Genomic DNA, 19,159 nt, shown 5'->3' on the forward strand with positions numbered 1-19,159 from the left:
AGGCTGTACCAATTTACAATCCTACCAACAGTGCACAAGTGTTCCCTCTTCTTCACATCCTTGCCAATCCTTTTTATTTGTTGACTGAATTCATCCCTTCAACTCACACTCCACAAGTCTGGCTTTGCTCAGTTGTAAAAGTGAAGACATTGCTATCTTCCCTGCTTAAGTCTCAGAACTTTTAGGAGGGTCACACTACGTAATGCTTATGAGAGGGCTTTGAAAACCATAAAGCAGAAAGCACTTTCAGGTTTAAAAATGTTTCATAAGATGAGATGACCTGTAAATGAAGCAGTCTCAAGGTGGACTTGAGGGGTGTAATTTATAGATAGGCTGGATGAAGGCCCACCTGTGGATTTGATACGTCCTATATCATGGTGTGCTCCCTCACTGTCCCTAAAATTCTACTATCCACAATATATACCTTTGGAGTAAGCATTTGCCATTCTCTTCAGGTCCTAGGTTGAAAAGACAGATTCTTTTATGAGAAATAAGCTCCTAAAGTTTAACATACTTTAGGTTATCAGACATTTTCCTCCTCAGCAGGTGCAATGGCACCACACAGGAACAATAGACTTGTGGGTAGGTCTGAGGAAAGGATGCTGGGAGCCTAGACATGGGTATTCATTTTACTGAAAGTCAGCCCTCACAGTTGTGCCAGTTGCTGACAGAGGATGCTCAGAGGTTACCCAGCAGAGCTGTAGCTCTATGCACACACGAGAGGGGGAGACTCTTCTCTCTTTCCTCACTCAAAGCCTCCAAGGACACTATGCATACTAACCAAGGGTTCTGACACTGTTGGATTTTAGGGATCAGCCAAGTTTTTAACAAGTTGTTGAACTAATATGGGTTGCCAACTTTTAATTTTACCAAATGACAAATTTATCATCACCGTCATTTTATAAATGAGAAGACATTTGTAAAAAGTCAAGAGGATGTAATCTAAGACTAAAGAACAGGCTTTTAAAATTGAATATATGTAGCTTTATGAAAACTCTTTGTTTTGTCTTTATTTTTCCTATCTTCCTTACATAGTTCTATTCCTTCTTCCTTCTCAATGGGGTAGTTTTGACAGTGGTGAATAGAGAAATCAAGGAGAGGTACAAATCTGACTCAAGAATTGTTTAAGTTTCCTAATCAAACTGACCACTTGTTGGACTGAACATCTTTAGGTCAATTTATTTGGTAAAAGTAAGTAACATAATTTGACCAGGATGGGGTTCCTGGTGGTGGGAATATAATACTTTGATTAATTCCCTTGGAACTAATTCCACTCTGGGAAAAATCAGTTTGTTTCTCGTTAGTCTGATCCTTGCTTGGACCATGCCGACCTACCCAAACACTTCCAGTTTTACCTAGGGAAGTGAGATGATTGACTGTTCTATGCCCGGCTCAGCCAAATCAGATGGGGCTGAATGGGGGAGATTGGCATGGTTCTCAGAGGAAGGAACAACCTTGCTTTCCAACTGGTGCCCCTGGCAGGTGCAGGAGATGCTGGCAGAGCAAGTTTAACTAGCATCTTGGGCAAGATTTGGACCATACTTTTTTCCTGCTTTCAGTTTCCTCTGATAGAAGTGGAAATGCTCAGCATGTTTTGCAGTTGCATATAAACCCAATGCAACCAGTACAATATCTATCTGTCTTCTTGGATATCCATCTATCGATCTAACTATCTATCACACACACATACACACACATATATATATATATATTTTCCCTCCAGAGCCCAATTTAAATAGAAGCTGAAGCTATAATTTAATTCTAAGCAATTTAGATATAACTAAGACCCATGAGACTGCATTTTTCTCTTATCCCACTCTCTAGTAGAAACCTAGGGAAATAAACTCACTCATTTACTTGGGGCAGGTCATCAGGGCACCACTACTTACTACACTGGGAAGAGAATTTAGCCCAATTATCCACTGTAGGTTAGAGAATTATAGGGTTATTATTTTTTTTAATTTATTGAACCTATTCAACCACAATGGCATAATACTATACCTACATTGTTGAATTCTGCTGAATATTAAATAACATAACAATATCTATAAAGCACTCAGCATAATCCTTGAGCCAACACTTAATAAATATTAGCTGTTGTATTTCCATTTGCTCAGGAAATATTTTTGAGCAGATAGTATATGACCAGATACTATGTTAGGGGCTAGAAAATCAATGATGAGTGAAATAGGCAAGGTTTCTGCCTTCATGGAGTGGAGAGATTGATATCAAACAAATTCAATCAACAATTAACAGCTACTAATACCAGGCCTTCTCCAGGTGCTGGGGGGTCTGCCAATGAACAAAATAAAGATCCCTATCCTTGTGGAACCTATCTCTTGGATACTAGCCCAATTATTTTCTAAGTAAACATATATTATTACAAATGGTGGGTGTATATGCTATCAGTGCAAAGCTACAGTGGAAGGAGGGTTTCTAAAGGGTTCCTAACTCAGCCTGGGTGCTCAGAAAAGTCCTCTATGAGGATATGACATTTTAAGTTTGAGGTCTGGGTAAGAATAGGCTTCACTGAGGAGAAGAATGGGAGATGGGAGCAGAAAAGATATGTGCAATACTAGTAACTTATGTTTAATTCTTGCTTTCCCTGTTACAAGGCCTTTTCACAAATGCTGTAGAGGCTGGGACGGCCGAAGATGGGAGACAGTCCCGGCACCGGAAGTTTGCAACCAGACTGAATTTAGCCCTCAGCTCCAGAACGCAAGGCAGCAGCTGCCTACAGGTTGTTCCTTCCCCGGGAATTACTGACAATCGACAGTCACTGCCTCAGCTTCCCTTGGTCTTCACTGCTTGGAACAATTAGTACCAAATACAAGAATGACCTCTGAGAGCTGACCTAGGCTTCCTTTACTTGCTGTAATAAAAGTCACCCTTGTGCCCTCAGGACTGTGTCAGCATACATTTGCTGTTGGGTTTAAGTAATCAAGCATGGGCTGAAGAATCCATTTCTGAGGGCTGAGCTACCCTCTCCCCCGAACACACACATACAAAATCCTTTAGCCACTCTTCCCTTTGCTGCTGTGTTTTGTCTCACTTAAGTTTTAATGTTCTTCTTACGTCACTCCTATTAGCAAGTTTTCACAGCCTGGTTCATATTCCAGCTATGAAATAATTCACATAGTTCTGTGTAGACATAATATTTACGGGAACTGGAGATGGGTGGATTCTAAAAATGGCTTGTGGAGTAGTCTCCAGTACAGTCAAAATAACAAAGAATTCAAGAGACGAATACTTTGAGAGTTTAGTTCCCCATAAACGTCTGAAGTACACTTTCTTGAATCCTGCATAAGTATCAGCAGAATCCAGGGGCGTATCGCCGTGGGTAAGAACGCTGTGTTTGTGCCATGTCCCGTTGTTTTACAGCACAGATTCTAAGCTAAACTCTGTTTGTTGTCAATAGCTCTGTATCAAGAGGCAAAATGGAATGCGCCTGGTTTCAAATTCCTTTGAAAAGGGCTCTGGAAGATCTCAAAGCCGAGTTTAGGGCAATTTACATCACTATTTGTCAGTGCTTTCATTTAAGAATCTTAAACTATTGAGAGAGATCTTATTAATCACGACTTTAGTGTGGAGCCATCTATGAGAAAGATCTATATGGGTGGTTATTACATGACAGCTAAGAAAGAACTAAACTGGGAAGAGCTGGGACATTTCCAAGTTTGGTAGCATTGATCTCAAAGTTGGTGTTTACAGTCTGAAGGAGGGAGAGATGGTCTGTTGGTAATTTAGACACTGGAGCTCAAAGTGCTCCTTGCAAAGACAGAAGGGTTGCTGGGTTCAGAGATGGGAGAAATCAAGTTATGTTTCTCAGTACTTAACTTGACATTGGGAAGCATTTCTTCTGCTCAGAATGCTTTGTTCTCTGCCTTCCACGGTGTGTTTCTCCTTATCATTGAATTCTCTTGACAAATGTTACCTCTTTCCCTTCAATCCAAAGTAACAACACAGTCACTCACCACATATCCCTCCATTTTAATGACCTGCTCAGCGTATTACTAGGTACTCAATAAAGATATTTAATGCAGAAAAAAGAATAAAGTAATTGATTGTAGAATTTGAGTTAAGAATTAACTTTGTAGAGGCCATATCCCAGTACATGCAGGTAATTGTTTTTTCTGGCTCTTATGTAAGGTAATAATAATTTGAAGTATGTGAAACCTCTTTCTTGCTTGGAGGGAATTATGAAACCAATGGAAAAAATGAAAGCAGGGTAGAGATATCTGATAAGAATACAACAAAATTAATCTCACACCAGATGTGTAATTTAAACACCTCAGGGCTGCTCTTATCCAAACATACAATCTAAAATCACTTAATCTGACACTCTTTAGTTTCCTCTGTTATTCTTTATATGCACCTATCTGGTCATTTTACCATACGGGCCAGAAGTGGGTAGAAAGTGTTGAAATACTCACTGTGGCTTGGAGCTGTTGGTTGGTGAGCCCATTCCTTTGGCAGGTCAATCAGTGCAGAGCTATCTGAAGATCATCAGGTTTTCCCTGTTTCCCCAGCCTACTTTACAACTGCTTGCTTTACTCTTTTCCAAGTTCCAAGCTCAGACAGACACCAGCTGGATGAAGCCCCAGCTTCAAATAAGCCTGACTTGGCCCAGGCTGGTATGGCTCAGCGGGTTGAGGGCTGGCCTGCAAACCAAAAGGTCTCTAGTTTGATTCCCAGTCAGGGCATAAGCCTGGGTTACAGGACCAGGTCCCCAGGTGGGAGCATGAGAGAGGCAATCTTTCGCATGTTGATGTGTCTCTCCCTCTCTCTCTCTCTCCCTTCCCCTCTCTCTAGAAGTAAATAAATAAAATCAAATAAACCTGACGTGGATGGCTAAGTACCAGTAGCAAATGAAGTTCCAAATCCCCACCTACTATGAAGTTTCCTATTCATGGCCAACAGAGACTAGGGGAAAGCAGATTCTTCATGCCACAGGCACTCTCATGATTAACCTGGAGAAAGTAGTCCTGTAGGCTGATCCCCTCCCTCAGTGCTGGGCAGCACATGCAGAGCTCTGTTGTAACTTCAATCAGCTCAGTGCACATAGGGCTGGTGTGGGCACTGTATCCAGGCCTCAGATGATCTTGTGATACCCCAGTCTTCTGTCCTGTGCAAGTCAAACAATCAACAAATGCCAAGCTGGCCCCAACCACGTGACCAATCGTGGCTGGTTTGCCCAAGAAGTCAATAAGCACATTTTGGGGAGGGGAGGGGAAATTCAAGGAAGAATTAGAAAAGCTGTTTCAATTATTCTCTTTCGTGAGTGCTTGCTATTGTGCCAGGCACTGCTTTTAGTACTGGGGAAACAGCAATTTTTCTCTCCCTCATGGAACTTACATCCTGACGTTATTTCATCGTACCTGTAAGTTTTATTTTTTTAATAAATATTTGTTTTACAACTTAATACTGTGATTGCTTGGTAGAGTACCATATTCATTTTAGGACTGGGGTCATGAAAGTCTTATTATGGCCCCATTCTCAGTACTTTTAAAGATTTTATTTTTTTATCTTTAGACAGAGGGGAAAGGAAGTAAAAAGAAAGGGAGAGAAACATCAATGTGTGGTTGCCTATCCTGTGCCCCCAACTGGGGACCTGGCCCACAACCCAGGCATGTGCCCTGACTGGGAATGGAACCAGAGACCCTTTGGTTAGCAGGCTGGTGCTCAATCCACTGAGTTACACCAGCCAGGGCTCTTGGTACCTTTAAATTAAAAAGTTGGTTGGGTTTTTACTTATGTGCTCAAATATTTTATAAAGTCGCTTGTAGAATCAGGCTGAGTTTGTGGAAAAGAAAGTATCTTGGAGATAACCATTTCAGATAAAATTTGTTACTGGCTGATCACTTGTTTCTGGTCAGGGTGGTTGTGGATTTAAAACTACAGCACCCGTGACCCTGCCTGGGTAGCTCATTTGGTTAGGGAGTTGTCCCCATATACCAAGGTTATGGGTTCAATCCCCAGCAGGGCACATACAAGAATCAACCAATGGAGGCAGGGGAGTGGGGAGGAGAATCAACCAATGAATGCATAAAATAAGTGGAACAACAAATCAATGTCTCTCTCTCTATCTCTCTCTCCCTTCCTTTCTTTCTGTAAAATAAATAAATAAAACTACAGCACCAATATCCTCTTGTGTGGCAGGAGTGGAAGCATTTAGACAGCATATATGATGGGGCTAGGCAGTTCTAAGGGTGGGTACACCCCTTGGGTTTATAAGCATCTAAATTATTATGCATGATTGTTTTTTAAAGGTGCTGATCAGTATTTTGGTTCTCTTCACCTTAGGAAGGTACAGGTAAGAAGTTAACCCATCAAGCCCCTTTATCCGAAAAGGGAATCCATGATGCCTTTTTAGCCACATGGACAATAGCTGATAAGCTTTCTGTTTAACATTTATTCATTCCACAAATATTTAGGGAGTTGCTACTAATGTCCAGAAGCCAGGCACTGAGGATAGATAAGAATAAGACAGGCAAGATCCCTGCTTTTGTAGAGCTTATAGCTTAGCAGAGGAAGAGAGGTAATAAAAAGAACCTAAATAAACAGACAGGGTAATACAGTGATTAAGTACTAGATTGAAATAAAACCAGGTAGTGTGACAGAAAGTGACCAAGAGTCAAGGAGGAGGGATGCAACATTGGACAGGTGACAGCTTCTGAGAGGTGATATTTGAATAGATATTGATTATGAGGAAGAGTCAACATGTCAAGATCTGGGGGAAGAGGAAACAGTGAGTACCAGGGCCCAGCTGCAGAGCCAGTTTGGCGTATTTGAGGAACACACGGAAGGCCAGTGTGACTGGAGTGGAGTGAATAAGAAAAAGCGGCTCAGGATGAGACTAGAGGGCTAAGCAGGGCCCCAGTCAGCCAGACTTGGTAGACCCCATAAGAAGTATAGATTTTTTAATAAGTATAATTCTGTAAGTCGGCCACCGAACAGGTTTGGAGGAATTTATGATTTAGTGTTCAGTGTTAGGATTTAATTCAGAGCTCCACTGAGTGGGAGAGTAGACTTTCAATGTACAAGCTGTCCCTATATTAATCGATTACCTCACAATCTCGGGTAGGTCTGAGTCTGAAGGTGGAATTCTTCAGTAGAGTCATTCTGGGGATTTTCACAAGTGATTTTTAACTCAATGACCCTCCGGGTAAAACATCAGTGGATAAAAACAGACCTCAGCTGGGCGTTGCAACTGGAAGTTTTCTTGTGAAACACAATCAAGTGGTAAACTAATATGAAAAGTGTTCACATTTCAGGGTGAAACTATGATCTGTAGATCAGAAAGCAGCCTTACTCTGAATTCCTACAGAGTGGTCAGGATTTTCCCTGTTTAGGAAAGGGTTTTTTTGTTTTGTTTTTTTTTTTGGTTTTGTTTTTTTTGGTATTACAATTATTAATGTCTCTTTAAAAGATCTTTCTTGTTGAGTAAGGTGGTGGATAAACCAGTGTAAAGTATGCTTGAGATGTCTTAACACCCTGGAGGACGTCATGAGCCACCCTAGTTAGCTATTCCCTCCCCACCCCCTGCCCCACCCATGCTGATTGTGCTGATGGTGAGATTTTCTCGCTGGGTGGGAGACATGCAGTTGAGGTTTCTAGCCAGGGTGTGTTGTTGTCCTATAGGTTCAGTGACATAGACAGGGTTCTTTGGGAATTTCAGCAGCTAAGTCCACCAGAGCTGCAGAAGTTCAGCTCAGGACATCTGAGTTGTTGACAGCTTGGAGAAGACTTCACTTGCCGATGATGTGGGGCTCTTGTTTCTGCAGCCAAGTTCAGCATGATGGAAAGAATGAGGGTCCCATGCTGCCGGTTGTCGTGAAGATGCCACTAGTTTGGGCGGAAATGTGTCCTTCTTAGACACCATAGCTGTGCCCCAGTTTTATCAGCTCCAAATGGTGTGTGTCCCAGGGACCACACAGAGCTTTGTTTAAATGCTGGCATTAGCAGCAGGATGGGGATTCCATTGAATCATCATATCTTGTCAAAAAGCCAAGAGTTGTTCAGAATGAAAACAGTTTGTCTCAGAGGCTAAATCCCTAGTACTAATGAGTAGTGGCGGTGGTAGTAGTGGGGGTTGTGTGTGTGGTGATGGTGGTGCTAATCCTGTGTTTCCACTCTTTTAAAACAGGGGCAGTCTTTTTGCTTGCTATCTGAGCCATAGGGTGAGTAACCTTGACCCCCAAGACCCTTAATTGGGCTCACATGTGAGTGAGTCCTGCAGGAATTGTGAAATGCTTCTCCTCCTTGGGTCCAGACATTTAGAATGAATAAATTAGAGGGTGGTGGTAAGATGGTCATTGTCTTTGCAGACAATGTGGCATTTATGTATGGGGCTCACTAAACAAGAGCAAGTTTGATGTCCTATCATGAACCACTGGGGTGTTCTTTATACACAGAGGCTGTACCAGCTGAAAATAGCCCTAACATCTTGTTAATTTCTCTTTTTCCAATTTTTGCTTACTCATGCTCAAGAATGACAGACTCGGCTTGTTCAGCTTTTCCAAAGATTTAAAGAATATTATTTATTTGATCTTTAAGTATGCTTAAAGGCCAATGATATATATTTGCCTTGCTTGATGAGGGCATTCATCCATTCATGCAGCCATTCAACAGATATTTATTGAACACTTACTTTGTGCCAGGCATGGTGCTAGGTGCTCACTGAATATCAGTATACAAGAATGACAAAGACCAAAAGTACGCAGATGCTAAACAAGGCTAAGAAGCGAGTCCCTAAAGGAATGGGTTTTGCTGCATGCACCTTCCTGACTTCTGGTCCCGTGCTCTGACCACAACCCTTCACCACTAGACCACACTTCCCCAAATAAATAACTACTTCTGCATGCTGAGGATGGGCTGTGTGTGGCAGCATTTACGTAGGTGGCATGGACAGCAACCCTTCACCTAATGTTGCAATAACACCAGACTAAACAATGTTCACTGACTTCCAGAATTCTTGAACAAATGTTCGATGTGGGTCAGGTCTTTTCATTCAGATGCCAGAGAAATGCTAAGTTGGAAAAGTCTCTATCTGATAAGGAACAACTGCTGAGGAGAAATGAATTTGTTTTCAATTTGGGTTAAAATCAGATGTGGGATTCTGCCTTCCTTTTCACTTCTGGATCTCTAAATAGGAGGAACTAAGCACACAGACAACCATAAATTATGTAAATTTGGGTTTTATATGTTCAGGCTTTTCCAGAACACGGAACCCCGGCCCTGCTGTAAGAGAGAATGGTGCTCACAGTCTCCAAGTCACCCTGACCTTTGCGAATGGCCGAGATAATTTCACGTTGGTTCTGATTTCTCTTTATTTTAAGGCTACATCATGTGAGCTCCCTATTAAAAATGTGATTTTGTAGTCCTGAAATGGATACCATGAGGAGGTTGAGTTAGTGAGGCAGGAGAGGGAGCTTGAGATTGTATCATCTAATACGACTGCTTGGGGTTAAGCACTTGTTTCCCTAGATGCTCTGGCATTTCAATCTTTATCATGTTGTTTCCCAGAAGACAGTGGGCCCATTTGTGTATTGCAGTCACTCCCTCTGATACCTGTCTTACACCCTCTTCTGTGCTCCATGGCACCCTCTTCAAATAAACCACTTACTGCTTTTCTGCAATTTTCTTTCTTTCTTTTCAATATTTTACTTATTTATTTTTAGAGAGAGGGGAAGGGAGGGAGAAATAGAAGGAGAGAAACATCAATGTGTGGTTGCCTCTTGCATGCCCCCAACTGAGGACCAGGCCCACAACCCAGGGATGTGCCCTGACTAGGAATCGAACTGGTGACCCTTTGGTTCCCAGGCCAACACTCTATCCACTGAGCTACACCAGCCAGGGTGCTGCTCTGTAATTTTCTTTTTTAAAAAAATATGCCTTATTGATTATGCTGTTACAGTTGTACCAATTTCTTTTCCCTTTGTTCCCCTCCACCCAGTGACCCCCCCTCCCTCCAACTTCCCCCCCCACTTAGTCCATGTCCATTGGTTGTGCATATAGTTCTTCTCAACATCCTCCTGTCTACTCCACTCCCTCCTACTATGCTTCTTAATTCCTGTACCATCTCCCTCCCTTTCCCCCCTTCCACCTCCTTCCTGACCTCCCGCATCACGTTCCCCATACCTATAATTCTTCTTTCACTCTCATTGACTACTTAGTTTGCCTTTGTTTCAGTTCCCTAGCTTCTGTTGTTGGTCGTTGTGATAGTTTTTATTTTAATGTTCATAGTTTTGATCCTCTTTCTCCTAAACAAGTCCCTTTAACATTTCATATAACAGTGGTTTGGATCTGATGAACTCCTTCAGTTATACTTTCTGCTGGAAGCACTTTCTCTGCCTTTCCATTCTGAATGACAGCTTCGCTGGATAGAGTAATCGTGGTTGTAGGTTTTTGCTTTTCATTACTTTGAATATTTCTTGCCAGTCCCTTCTTGCCTGCAGAGTTTCTTTTGAGAAATCAGCTCAGAGTTTATTGAGACCCCTTTGTATGTAATTCTCTTCTCTCTTGCTGCATTTAAGATTCTCTCTTTATCCTTAAATTTTGACATATTGATTATAACGTGTCTTGGTGTGGTTCTCCCTGGGTCCAGTTTCTTTGGAACTCTCTGTGCTTCCTGGACCTGTAAGTCTATTTCCTTCCCCAAGTTAGGGAAGTTCTGCTTCATTATTTTTTCACATAAGTTTTCAATTTCTAGTTCTTCTTCTTCACCTTCTGGCAACCCTATGATTCAGATATTGGCCTGCTTATAGTTGTCCCATAGGTTTCTGAGCCTCTCCTCATTTTCCTCACTCTTCGTTTCCTCTTTCTGCACTGGTTGATTGATTGTTCCTTCCCTATGTTCCGATTTGTTGATTTGATCCCTGGTTTTCTTTCCCTCACCATTAGTTTCATTTGTGTTTTTGTTCATTTCAGCAGGACTAGCCTTCACTCCTTCCCCGTCTTGTTTAAGATCTGCTGTTAGGTCTGTAAGCATTCTTATAACCAAAGCTCTGAACTGTGCCTCAGAAAGATTTCCTATCTGCTGCTTCGTTAGATTAGATATTTGCTGTCTGGTCAGCTGCTATCATGATCCCTGCCATCCTTGCAGTTCTGTGTTTACCTTTGCTTCTTGGGCAGGGCTGTCACATCTCCTACGGTATAGGGGCGGAGCCCGTTCACTCCTCGTTTCTGGGAGACCTTTCTCACCACACTGTGGCTTTTTGTGTGGGGGTGGTGGTCCAAGATGGATTCCTGCTGTTCACTCTCTGCTGAGAGACCAGGAGCCTCCTCCTCCATCCCCACCCCACCGGGTCTCACAGTCCAAGGCAATGGGGGTCTGCCTTCCCCGGTGTCGGAATCGCAAGCTGGCAGGTCTGGTCTGTAGCCGGGGGTGCTCCCCAGGCACTTCTTACCTCCCCTTAAATACAGGTGTCTGCTTACCACCGTCCTGCTGCCGTTGCCGCCGCTGCCGCCAGCACTGCTTGACCTCTCTGCCTGGGCTTCACCCCTCCTACCCATCTGGATGAGCACCACTTCTTTATAACTTCATATGTTGGACTTCCAACTCATTTTCTAGAACTTCTGGTTATTTCTGGTATTGCAGTAGTTGTAGTCCTTAGTTGTGGAGGGAGATAGAGTGTGTCAGTCTAGGCCTCCATCTTGGCCAGAAGTCTCTGCTTTGTAATTTTCTATTGATTTGTTGGGCTTCCCCAGGAGCCTGGAATCTCTCTGAGGGTAAGAACAGTTTCATCTTGTTCATTTCAGTAAGTGCCAGCCCCCAGCACAGTGCCCCATCATAGGAGGCTCTCACTAGTTCTTTGTTCAATAAATACAAGAATTAATGAATTCATGGATGGATCCATGGTCCTTTTCAGAGGATAAATTCATTGTCTCCAACTCTCTGGTCATAGCAGTATCAGGAAGGACAGGGTTAAGCTATACAGAGGAGACATATTTATCCAAAGACACTTTTCCTTTTTTACTGGCATAGGCAGGATAAGTCACATATGAGATAAATCCTGGATATAAAAATTTAATGCATCCTTTAGGTGTTGACCTGAGCTGACTCAAGACTCTGGAGGGGAAGTAAATGAAATCATTTCTAGGTTTTCTCTTAAGAGGCCTGAGATCGTTATGAATGAATGGAATGCAAGGCTAGAATCAGGAATTCAAAGCTTGACCTACTTTGTCCAAAACTAATTAGGAGAGAGATGGATTTGCCTTCATAACCTTTTCTGAAAATTATATAATCAAAGATAGTGAAGTAGACTGACAGATGATAGAATTAGGAGAACCTAAGCCAGCAGACTTGCTCAGAGCAGCTCCAAGAAGTCTGTGTTTATGTATTATGTGTTTTTCTTTTTCTCTCCCCTTTTTTAAGTGAGAAAAGAAACTTCTAAATTCCCACTAACATAAACCAGTGACATACAATGATGAAATTCTGTTTTCACCTCTGCCTGTGACAGGGAATGCAAAAATAGCAAGTGGCCCAGTTCCACGAATCCCCGCCTCCCTGCCCTCTCTGCTTCTGCCGGGTGCACATCTCTAAGAATGGAGGTTAGCACACAGCCGTGCGAAAGCCGCACTCAGCCTCCGGACCTGGCCGGTGATGTCAGGCGGCGGGAGTGGCCGCAGCCCAGCCTAGGAGGCCGAGGCCCCCGGGGAGCGAGGAGGGAGGGTGGCCTAGCCTGGCCGACGGCGCGCCCGGCCAAGCGGCGTCGCCTGGAGACGGCCCTGGCGGCGCAGTGTTGCTGTAAACAGCCGCTTCCCTGTTACTATCTATAGCAGGATCACCCGGCTCCGGGCGCGGCGGCAGGAGGCAGGTCCGCGGCCTCACTCCCATTGAGTCCCGAAGGATCCACCCGCTACCGTAATCCCATCTCGACCCTCCTCAAGCGCCCACCATGACCCCCGGGCCAGAGGAGTGCGGGAGGGGGGCGGACAGGGGGGATGGGGGGTGCGCGGGAGGGTCGGGCCAAGGGCTCTGTGGGTACCTGCGGCTTCACGCCCCGAAGGTGGCCTGCGCTGGGACCGAGCCTGGGCAATGTGACCCTGGCTGTCCTTTGCAGTGGAGCAGGAGGCTGGGGGTGTCTGGGGGCGCAACGCACTCCTAAACATCTTGCCGCCCCGAAGCTCCGTTTTCCAGGCCACGGAGCCGCGCCTGACGTCCCAGCCGCCAAAGTCTTCCGCCTGGGCGCCGCTGTTCGCGGTCCTTTCAGCGACCCCAGTCCTCCCTCTTCCAAGTCCCCGCTGGAAAATTACCCGCTGCAGGCTCCCCGTAAGCTCAGCTTCCTGGGGGACCGAATCACCCCCACTTCTCCCGCTCAGACTTGCGCTCCCTCAACAGCTCACTCCATTCGGTACCCCGAACTGACGACTTCATCCACATAACGCCCCCACCCCCACCCCACGCCCCGGGCACCCGAAACCAAGGAATTGAACAATTCAGACACCCTTGCCATGGAGATTCTTCACAGTGTTTATCGGCTAGTGTCTCAGGGAGTTGCCAGTAACACCAATATGCACATATATGACTGAGGGGGAAAAATGCACCTTTTTCCTTAAAAACAAAAAGGTAAAATGAAAATACCTAGCATCGTAGACAAAATCAGTTAGCCTCTTATTTTGGATCCCCCGACTTTTTGCTTCCAAACGTAGTCCTAGTATTGTCCAAACCCGAGGGCTTGAGGCCAGGGGTGAGGGTCTGCTACCACGGTCTGCACAAAATTTGGGTATGGGGGCGGAGGCACACTCCTTCGCGGGCCGAGGCTTAAGCCCTCGGGGATTTATACCTGTTTCTCCTATACCTTTCCCCTCTACTCAGAACTGTTCCTTGGTTACGGTATACTGGTAAACAGGCGTCCCCACCCCATCCCCCCACCGCGGGAACAAGGGTCCGCATTGAACCAGGTGAGAATGTTCGCTAGCATTCTGCGCCTTTCCCGCCTCCCTTTCCCCGGCCGCAGCCCCCACCTCCCCCCGCGCTGCACCCTAGTTGTTGGCTGCTGCAGGCGAGCAGTTCCCGTCAATCCCTCCTCCCTTTTCACAGGATGTCCATATTAGGACATCTGCGTCAGCAGGTTTCCACGGCCGGTCCCTGCGGTCCGCTGAGGGGGAGCCATCCTCGCAGTCCCTAACCATAGGGGGTCTACGGGGCCCCTACGACCCCGATTGCTAAAGGCTTACACGATAAGGAAATACAACAAGACTAGGGACCCTAGAAGGAGCTGTGAGGGTGGCGGAGGCCGCAAGGAGGCCGCGGAGACACCCAGGCTCACGCGCCACCCCTCCAGCACCGCATTGGTTGCGCTGTGACGTCATTGACTCATTCATGACTGCTGATAAAAACGGTGGCTGCAGCTCCTCGTACTCCAACCGCATCTGCAGCGAGCAGCCGAGGAGTGGAGACAGAGCTAGCGGCGGCGGCGCAGCCAGAGAGCAGTGACCGCACTCCTACCCGGCTCTGCCCCACAGCTCCTACTTGCTTCCCTCCCTCAGCCTCTGCCCCGGCTTTGACTCACCTCGACCATGATGTTCTCAAGCTTCAACGCGGACTACGAGGCATCCTCCTCCCGCTGTAGTAGCGCCTCCCCGGCCGGGGACAGTCTCTCTTACTACCACTCACCGGCCGATTCCTTCTCCAGCATGGGCTCCCCTGTCAACGCGCAGGTAAGGCTGGCTTCGCGCTGCCGCTGGGACGGGGATTCGGGGTCACCGGGGAGGGAGCAGCGGGTGGGACGCTCAGGAAGACCGGTCAGGTACCCCCTTTCGGCGGGGAGGGAGGCTTCCCTGGCCAAAGCAGCCCTATTTCGGGAGCCTCAGACTTGTTGGGGACGCACACGGGCTTGTCAGAGTAAGAGCTAGTTCTCCTTTCCCCCGGCAGGCTCGTTTTGATCTGCCCCCCTGCCCGCGCTCTTGGACTGGGCTCTGGCACTAGCTGGGGCAAAAGTGTCCCAAGCAACGACTCGCTAACTAGAACCTGGCTTCCCCAGGAAGGCGGCAAAAGGGGGTAATCCCCCCTCCACGGGCAGACTGGAGCAGGGGTGGGGGGAGGAGGGCGAAGCTGGCTGGTGTGTAAGGCAGTTCATTGATAAAAAGCGAGTTCATTCAGGAGACTCCGGAGCGGCGCCTGCGTCAGCGCAGACGTCAGGGATATTTATAACAAACCCCCTTTCAAGCAAGTGATGCTGAAGGGATAACGGGAACGCAGCAGCGTGATAGAGGAAAGAGGCACCGCGCGGCGGAATTTTTGGAGGAAAGAGGGAGACCTTTCCTCCACGATGAGGGGAATATAAAAGGACATGAGCAGCCCCTGGCAGAACCGTTTCTTCTCCCTCGCTCTCCCTGCTGCATGCGGCACTGGGAGCTCTGCGCACCTCATCTGTGTCCCGAATATGCTCGCTCACGTCAACTTCCCCCTTCTTTTTTGTTCTAGGACTTTTGCACGGATCTGACCGCTTCCAGTGCCAACTTCATCCCAACTGTGACTGCCATCTCAACCAGCCCGGACCTGCAGTGGCTGGTGCAGCCCACCCTGGTCTCCTCGGTGGCTCCGTCCCAGACCAGAGCCGCCCACCCCTATGGAGTCCCCACGCCCTCGGCTGGGGCTTACTCCCGGACGGGAGTCGTGAAGACCATGACGGGAAGCAGAGCTCAGAGCATTGGCAGGAGGGGCAAAGTGGAACAGGTGAGTTCTTCGATACCTCTGTGTGGGGGGTGGGGAGATTGGGGGAGTCAGGGGTCAGCATTGGTGTAAGTGGAGAGCGCTTTGGATAGGGTGAAGTCACTGATGGGATTGACTACACATCCTGAACAGGGAATTCCAGCCCTTTCCATCAGGAGTCAGTCTCTGATGGTCCCACCCCAAGCTAATAGTTTCTTCCCTAAGAGGTTCCTATCTCATGCTTTTACACTAGGCTGTTATTCATTCTCTTGCTGAGCATCTTATTTGAAATGCAAGTCACACGCAGCCTGTAACTGCAGGTTAGACAGAAATGGCTTCACAAATGAGGCGCCTGGAAGCTGGGAAGCTGCAGGAGCCAGTGTCACAGGGTGCATGAATGGAGCTGATGGCAGACGCTGTTCCTGACCGTTGGTCTTTTTCCTTCCAGTTGTCCCCAGAAGAAGAGGAGAAAAGGAGAATCCGGAGGGAGAGGAATAAGATGGCTGCAGCCAAATGCCGGAACCGGAGGAGGGAGCTGACTGACACACTCCAAGCGGTAGGTAGATTTTGTGGGTCACTCCTGTTTAAAACTTAAGGGCAAAGTTGGAGCTTGGGCATACGGGAGCAGCAGCAATGTGCCCTTGAGCAAGGCTGTGTCTTATGCTTTGCTTCATCTCTGTATACAGGAGACAGACCAACTAGAAGACGAGAAGTCTGCTTTGCAGACTGAGATTGCCAACCTGCTGAAAGAGAAGGAAAAACTAGAGTTCATCCTGGCGGCTCACCGACCTGCCTGCAAGATCCCTGATGACCTGGGCTTCCCAGAAGAGATGTCTGTGGCTTCCCTTGATCTGAGTGGAGGCCTGCCTGAGGCTACCACCCCTGAGTCCGAGGAGGCCTTCACCCTGCCCCTCCTCAATGACCCTGAGCCCAAGCCCTCAGTGGAGCCCAACAAAAACATGAGCAACGTGGAGCTGAAGGCTGAGCCCTTTGATGACTTCCTGTTCCCGGCATCATCCCGGCCCAGTGGCTCTGAGACCGCCCGCTCTGTGCCAGACATGGACCTTTCTGGGTCCTTCTATGCAGCAGACTGGGAGCCCCTGCACAGTGGCTCCCTAGGGATGGGGCCCATGGCCACAGAGCTGGAGCCCCTGTGCACCCCGGTGGTTACCTGTACTCCCAGCTGCACTACTTACACGTCTTCCTTTGTCTTCACCTACCCGGAGGCTGACTCCTTCCCCAGCTGTGCGGCTGCCCACCGCAAGGGCAGCAGCAGCAACGAGCCCTCCTCTGACTCGCTCAGCTCACCCACGCTGCTGGCCCTGTGAGCAGGCAGGGAGGGGAGGCAGCAGGCACACACCAGTGTCACTGCCCTGAGTTGGTGCATTATGGAGAGGAGAAACACATCTTCCCTCGAGGCTTCCTGTAGACCTAGGGAGGATGTTATCTGTGCGTGAAACACACCAGGCTGTGGGCCTCAAAGGACTTGAAAGCATCCACGTGTGGACTCAAGTCTTTACCTCTTCCAGAGATGTAGCAAAACGCATGGAGTGTGTATTGTTCCCCGTGACACATCTGAGAGCTGGTAGTTAGTAGCATGTTGAGCCAGGCCTGGATCTGTGTCTCTTTTCTCTTTCTCTTTAGTCTTCTCATAGCATTAACTAATCTATTGGGTTCGTTATTGGAATTAACCTGGTGCTGGATATTTTCAAATTGTATCTAGTGCAGCTGATTTTCACAATAACTACTGTGTTCCTGGCAATAGTGTGTTCTGATTAGCAATGACCAATATTAAACTAAGAAAAGATATGACTTTATTTTCTAGTAGATAGAAATAAATAGCTATATCCATGTACTGTAGTTTTTCTTCAACATCAATGTTCATTGTAATGTTACTGATCATGCATTGTTGAGGTGGAATGATTGTTCTGACATTAACAGTTTTCCATGAAAACGTTTTATTGTGTTTTTAATTTATTTATTAAGATGGATTCTCAGATATTTATATTTTTATTTTATTTTTTTCTACCTTGAGGTCTTTTGACATGTGGAAGGTGAATTTGAATGAAAAATTTAAGCATTGTTTGCTTACTGTTCAAATACATTGTCAATAAAAGCATTTAAGTTGAATGCGACCAACCCTGTGCTCTTCTCATTTTGAAAGTTTGGTAAGATTCTGAAAGGTATCGGAGACCAGTTTGTCAAGAAGGGTAGCTCCTGGAATGGGACACACCCTTTCCTTCTATCCCTTATCAAAGATGACAAGGAAACTCTAGAGGTGATGTTGGAATATTTTATGAATACTACAAGTCTTCACAGTGCATTACTAAAATTCTCTACTTCAGTTTCTGAGGGTGGGAACCTGCTCTGAATAGGTTTTGTGGGAACACATCTTGCTTTTTTTGTTTTGAAAGTCAAAGGGGCTAATAATTAAATCTAGTTGTGCTAATATTAAATTTCATTGTCTTGATCTTAAAAGAATCCTTTTAGCAAATAGAATTAAGCTTTGCACAAACTACTTTAACTTTTTATTCCCACAAAATCATGAGAAGGGTTACCTCCACCTTTAAGGTGAACAAATTGAAGAATGGTTAGAGTGAATGACTTTCTCCATGTCTCACTATTGAGATTGGGATGTTCCTCACTTATTACCCTATCTACCAGGCAGAACTGCCTCTTAATTCTTGGTAAAAAAAAAAAAAAAGTTTTCACTTGGTTAGGGAAAACAACAACAACAACCCTTTCAGTCATTACCTCTAACATATATACATTTAGTTGAATTATTTTTATTTTCAGAAAGAAAGGAGGATTATTGTCCTACCCCTTAGTAATAAATACATTGTACTTTAAACATTTCTTTAACATCATATGCCTGACACTTAGTTTACCCTGGGGGAAGAAAAGTTGGCTCTGAGAATTTGAAAGTGATCTCAAACTGTACAAATAATGGTTGATCATTTGGTAAATAAAAAGTTACATAATAGCTCAATCAGAAGTCAACTTGACTCTGAATAAGCTTTAATGTAGAAACTTTATCATCTTAAAGAAGAACATGACCTTTGCCTGGGACACCTCTGGTAATAGGGCACTTACACGCACAAGTACAAACCACAAAGGAAGCAGGCGGTGCCCTTCCTCCCCTGTGCTCAGGTGTCATGCAGGCACCAGCTTGGAAGCCAGAGGTCATGTCTGCACACATGCTAGGTGAAAAGCAGCTTCAGTGCCAGCCTTCTAATGCTTTGGTGTTAATGAAAATCCCTGGGTGCTTCTGGGGCATCACACTTAGTCAAATTAAAAGTTTTAATTTAAGGTGACAATTCTGCCCTGGCCAGTGTGGCTCAGTTGACTGAAGTGTCGTCACATAACTGAAAGGTTGCGGGTTCGGTTCCTGGTCAGAGCACATACCTAGGTTGCAGGTTTGATACCTGGTCCAGTTGTGTACAGTGGGTAACCAATCAAGGCTTCTCTTGAATCGATGTTTCTCTTTCTCCTTTTCTCTCT

At 45.9% G+C, this 19,159-nt stretch overlaps 1 protein-coding gene across 1 annotated transcript; it reads left to right on the forward strand.

Annotated features, from left to right (window-relative positions):
• The first annotated feature begins 14,359 nt into the window (after positions 1–14,359).
• On the forward strand, positions 14,360–17,793 carry FOS (Fos proto-oncogene, AP-1 transcription factor subunit). Its single transcript, XM_090271184.1, has 4 exons — positions 14,360–14,664; positions 15,431–15,682; positions 16,107–16,214; positions 16,345–17,793. The coding sequence occupies exons 1-4, from the start codon at positions 14,524–14,526 to the stop codon at positions 16,984–16,986; spliced, it is 1,143 nt and encodes a 380-aa protein (XP_090127310.1). The 5' UTR covers positions 14,360–14,523; the 3' UTR covers positions 16,987–17,793.
• Positions 17,794–19,159: the final 1,366 nt, after the last annotated feature.

Source organism: Furipterus horrens, unplaced genomic scaffold, assembly GCF_987537825.1.
Source record: "Furipterus horrens unplaced genomic scaffold, mFurHor1.1.pri manual_scaffold_3, whole genome shotgun sequence".
In the NCBI taxonomy this organism is placed as follows: domain Eukaryota; kingdom Metazoa; phylum Chordata; class Mammalia; order Chiroptera; family Furipteridae; genus Furipterus; species Furipterus horrens.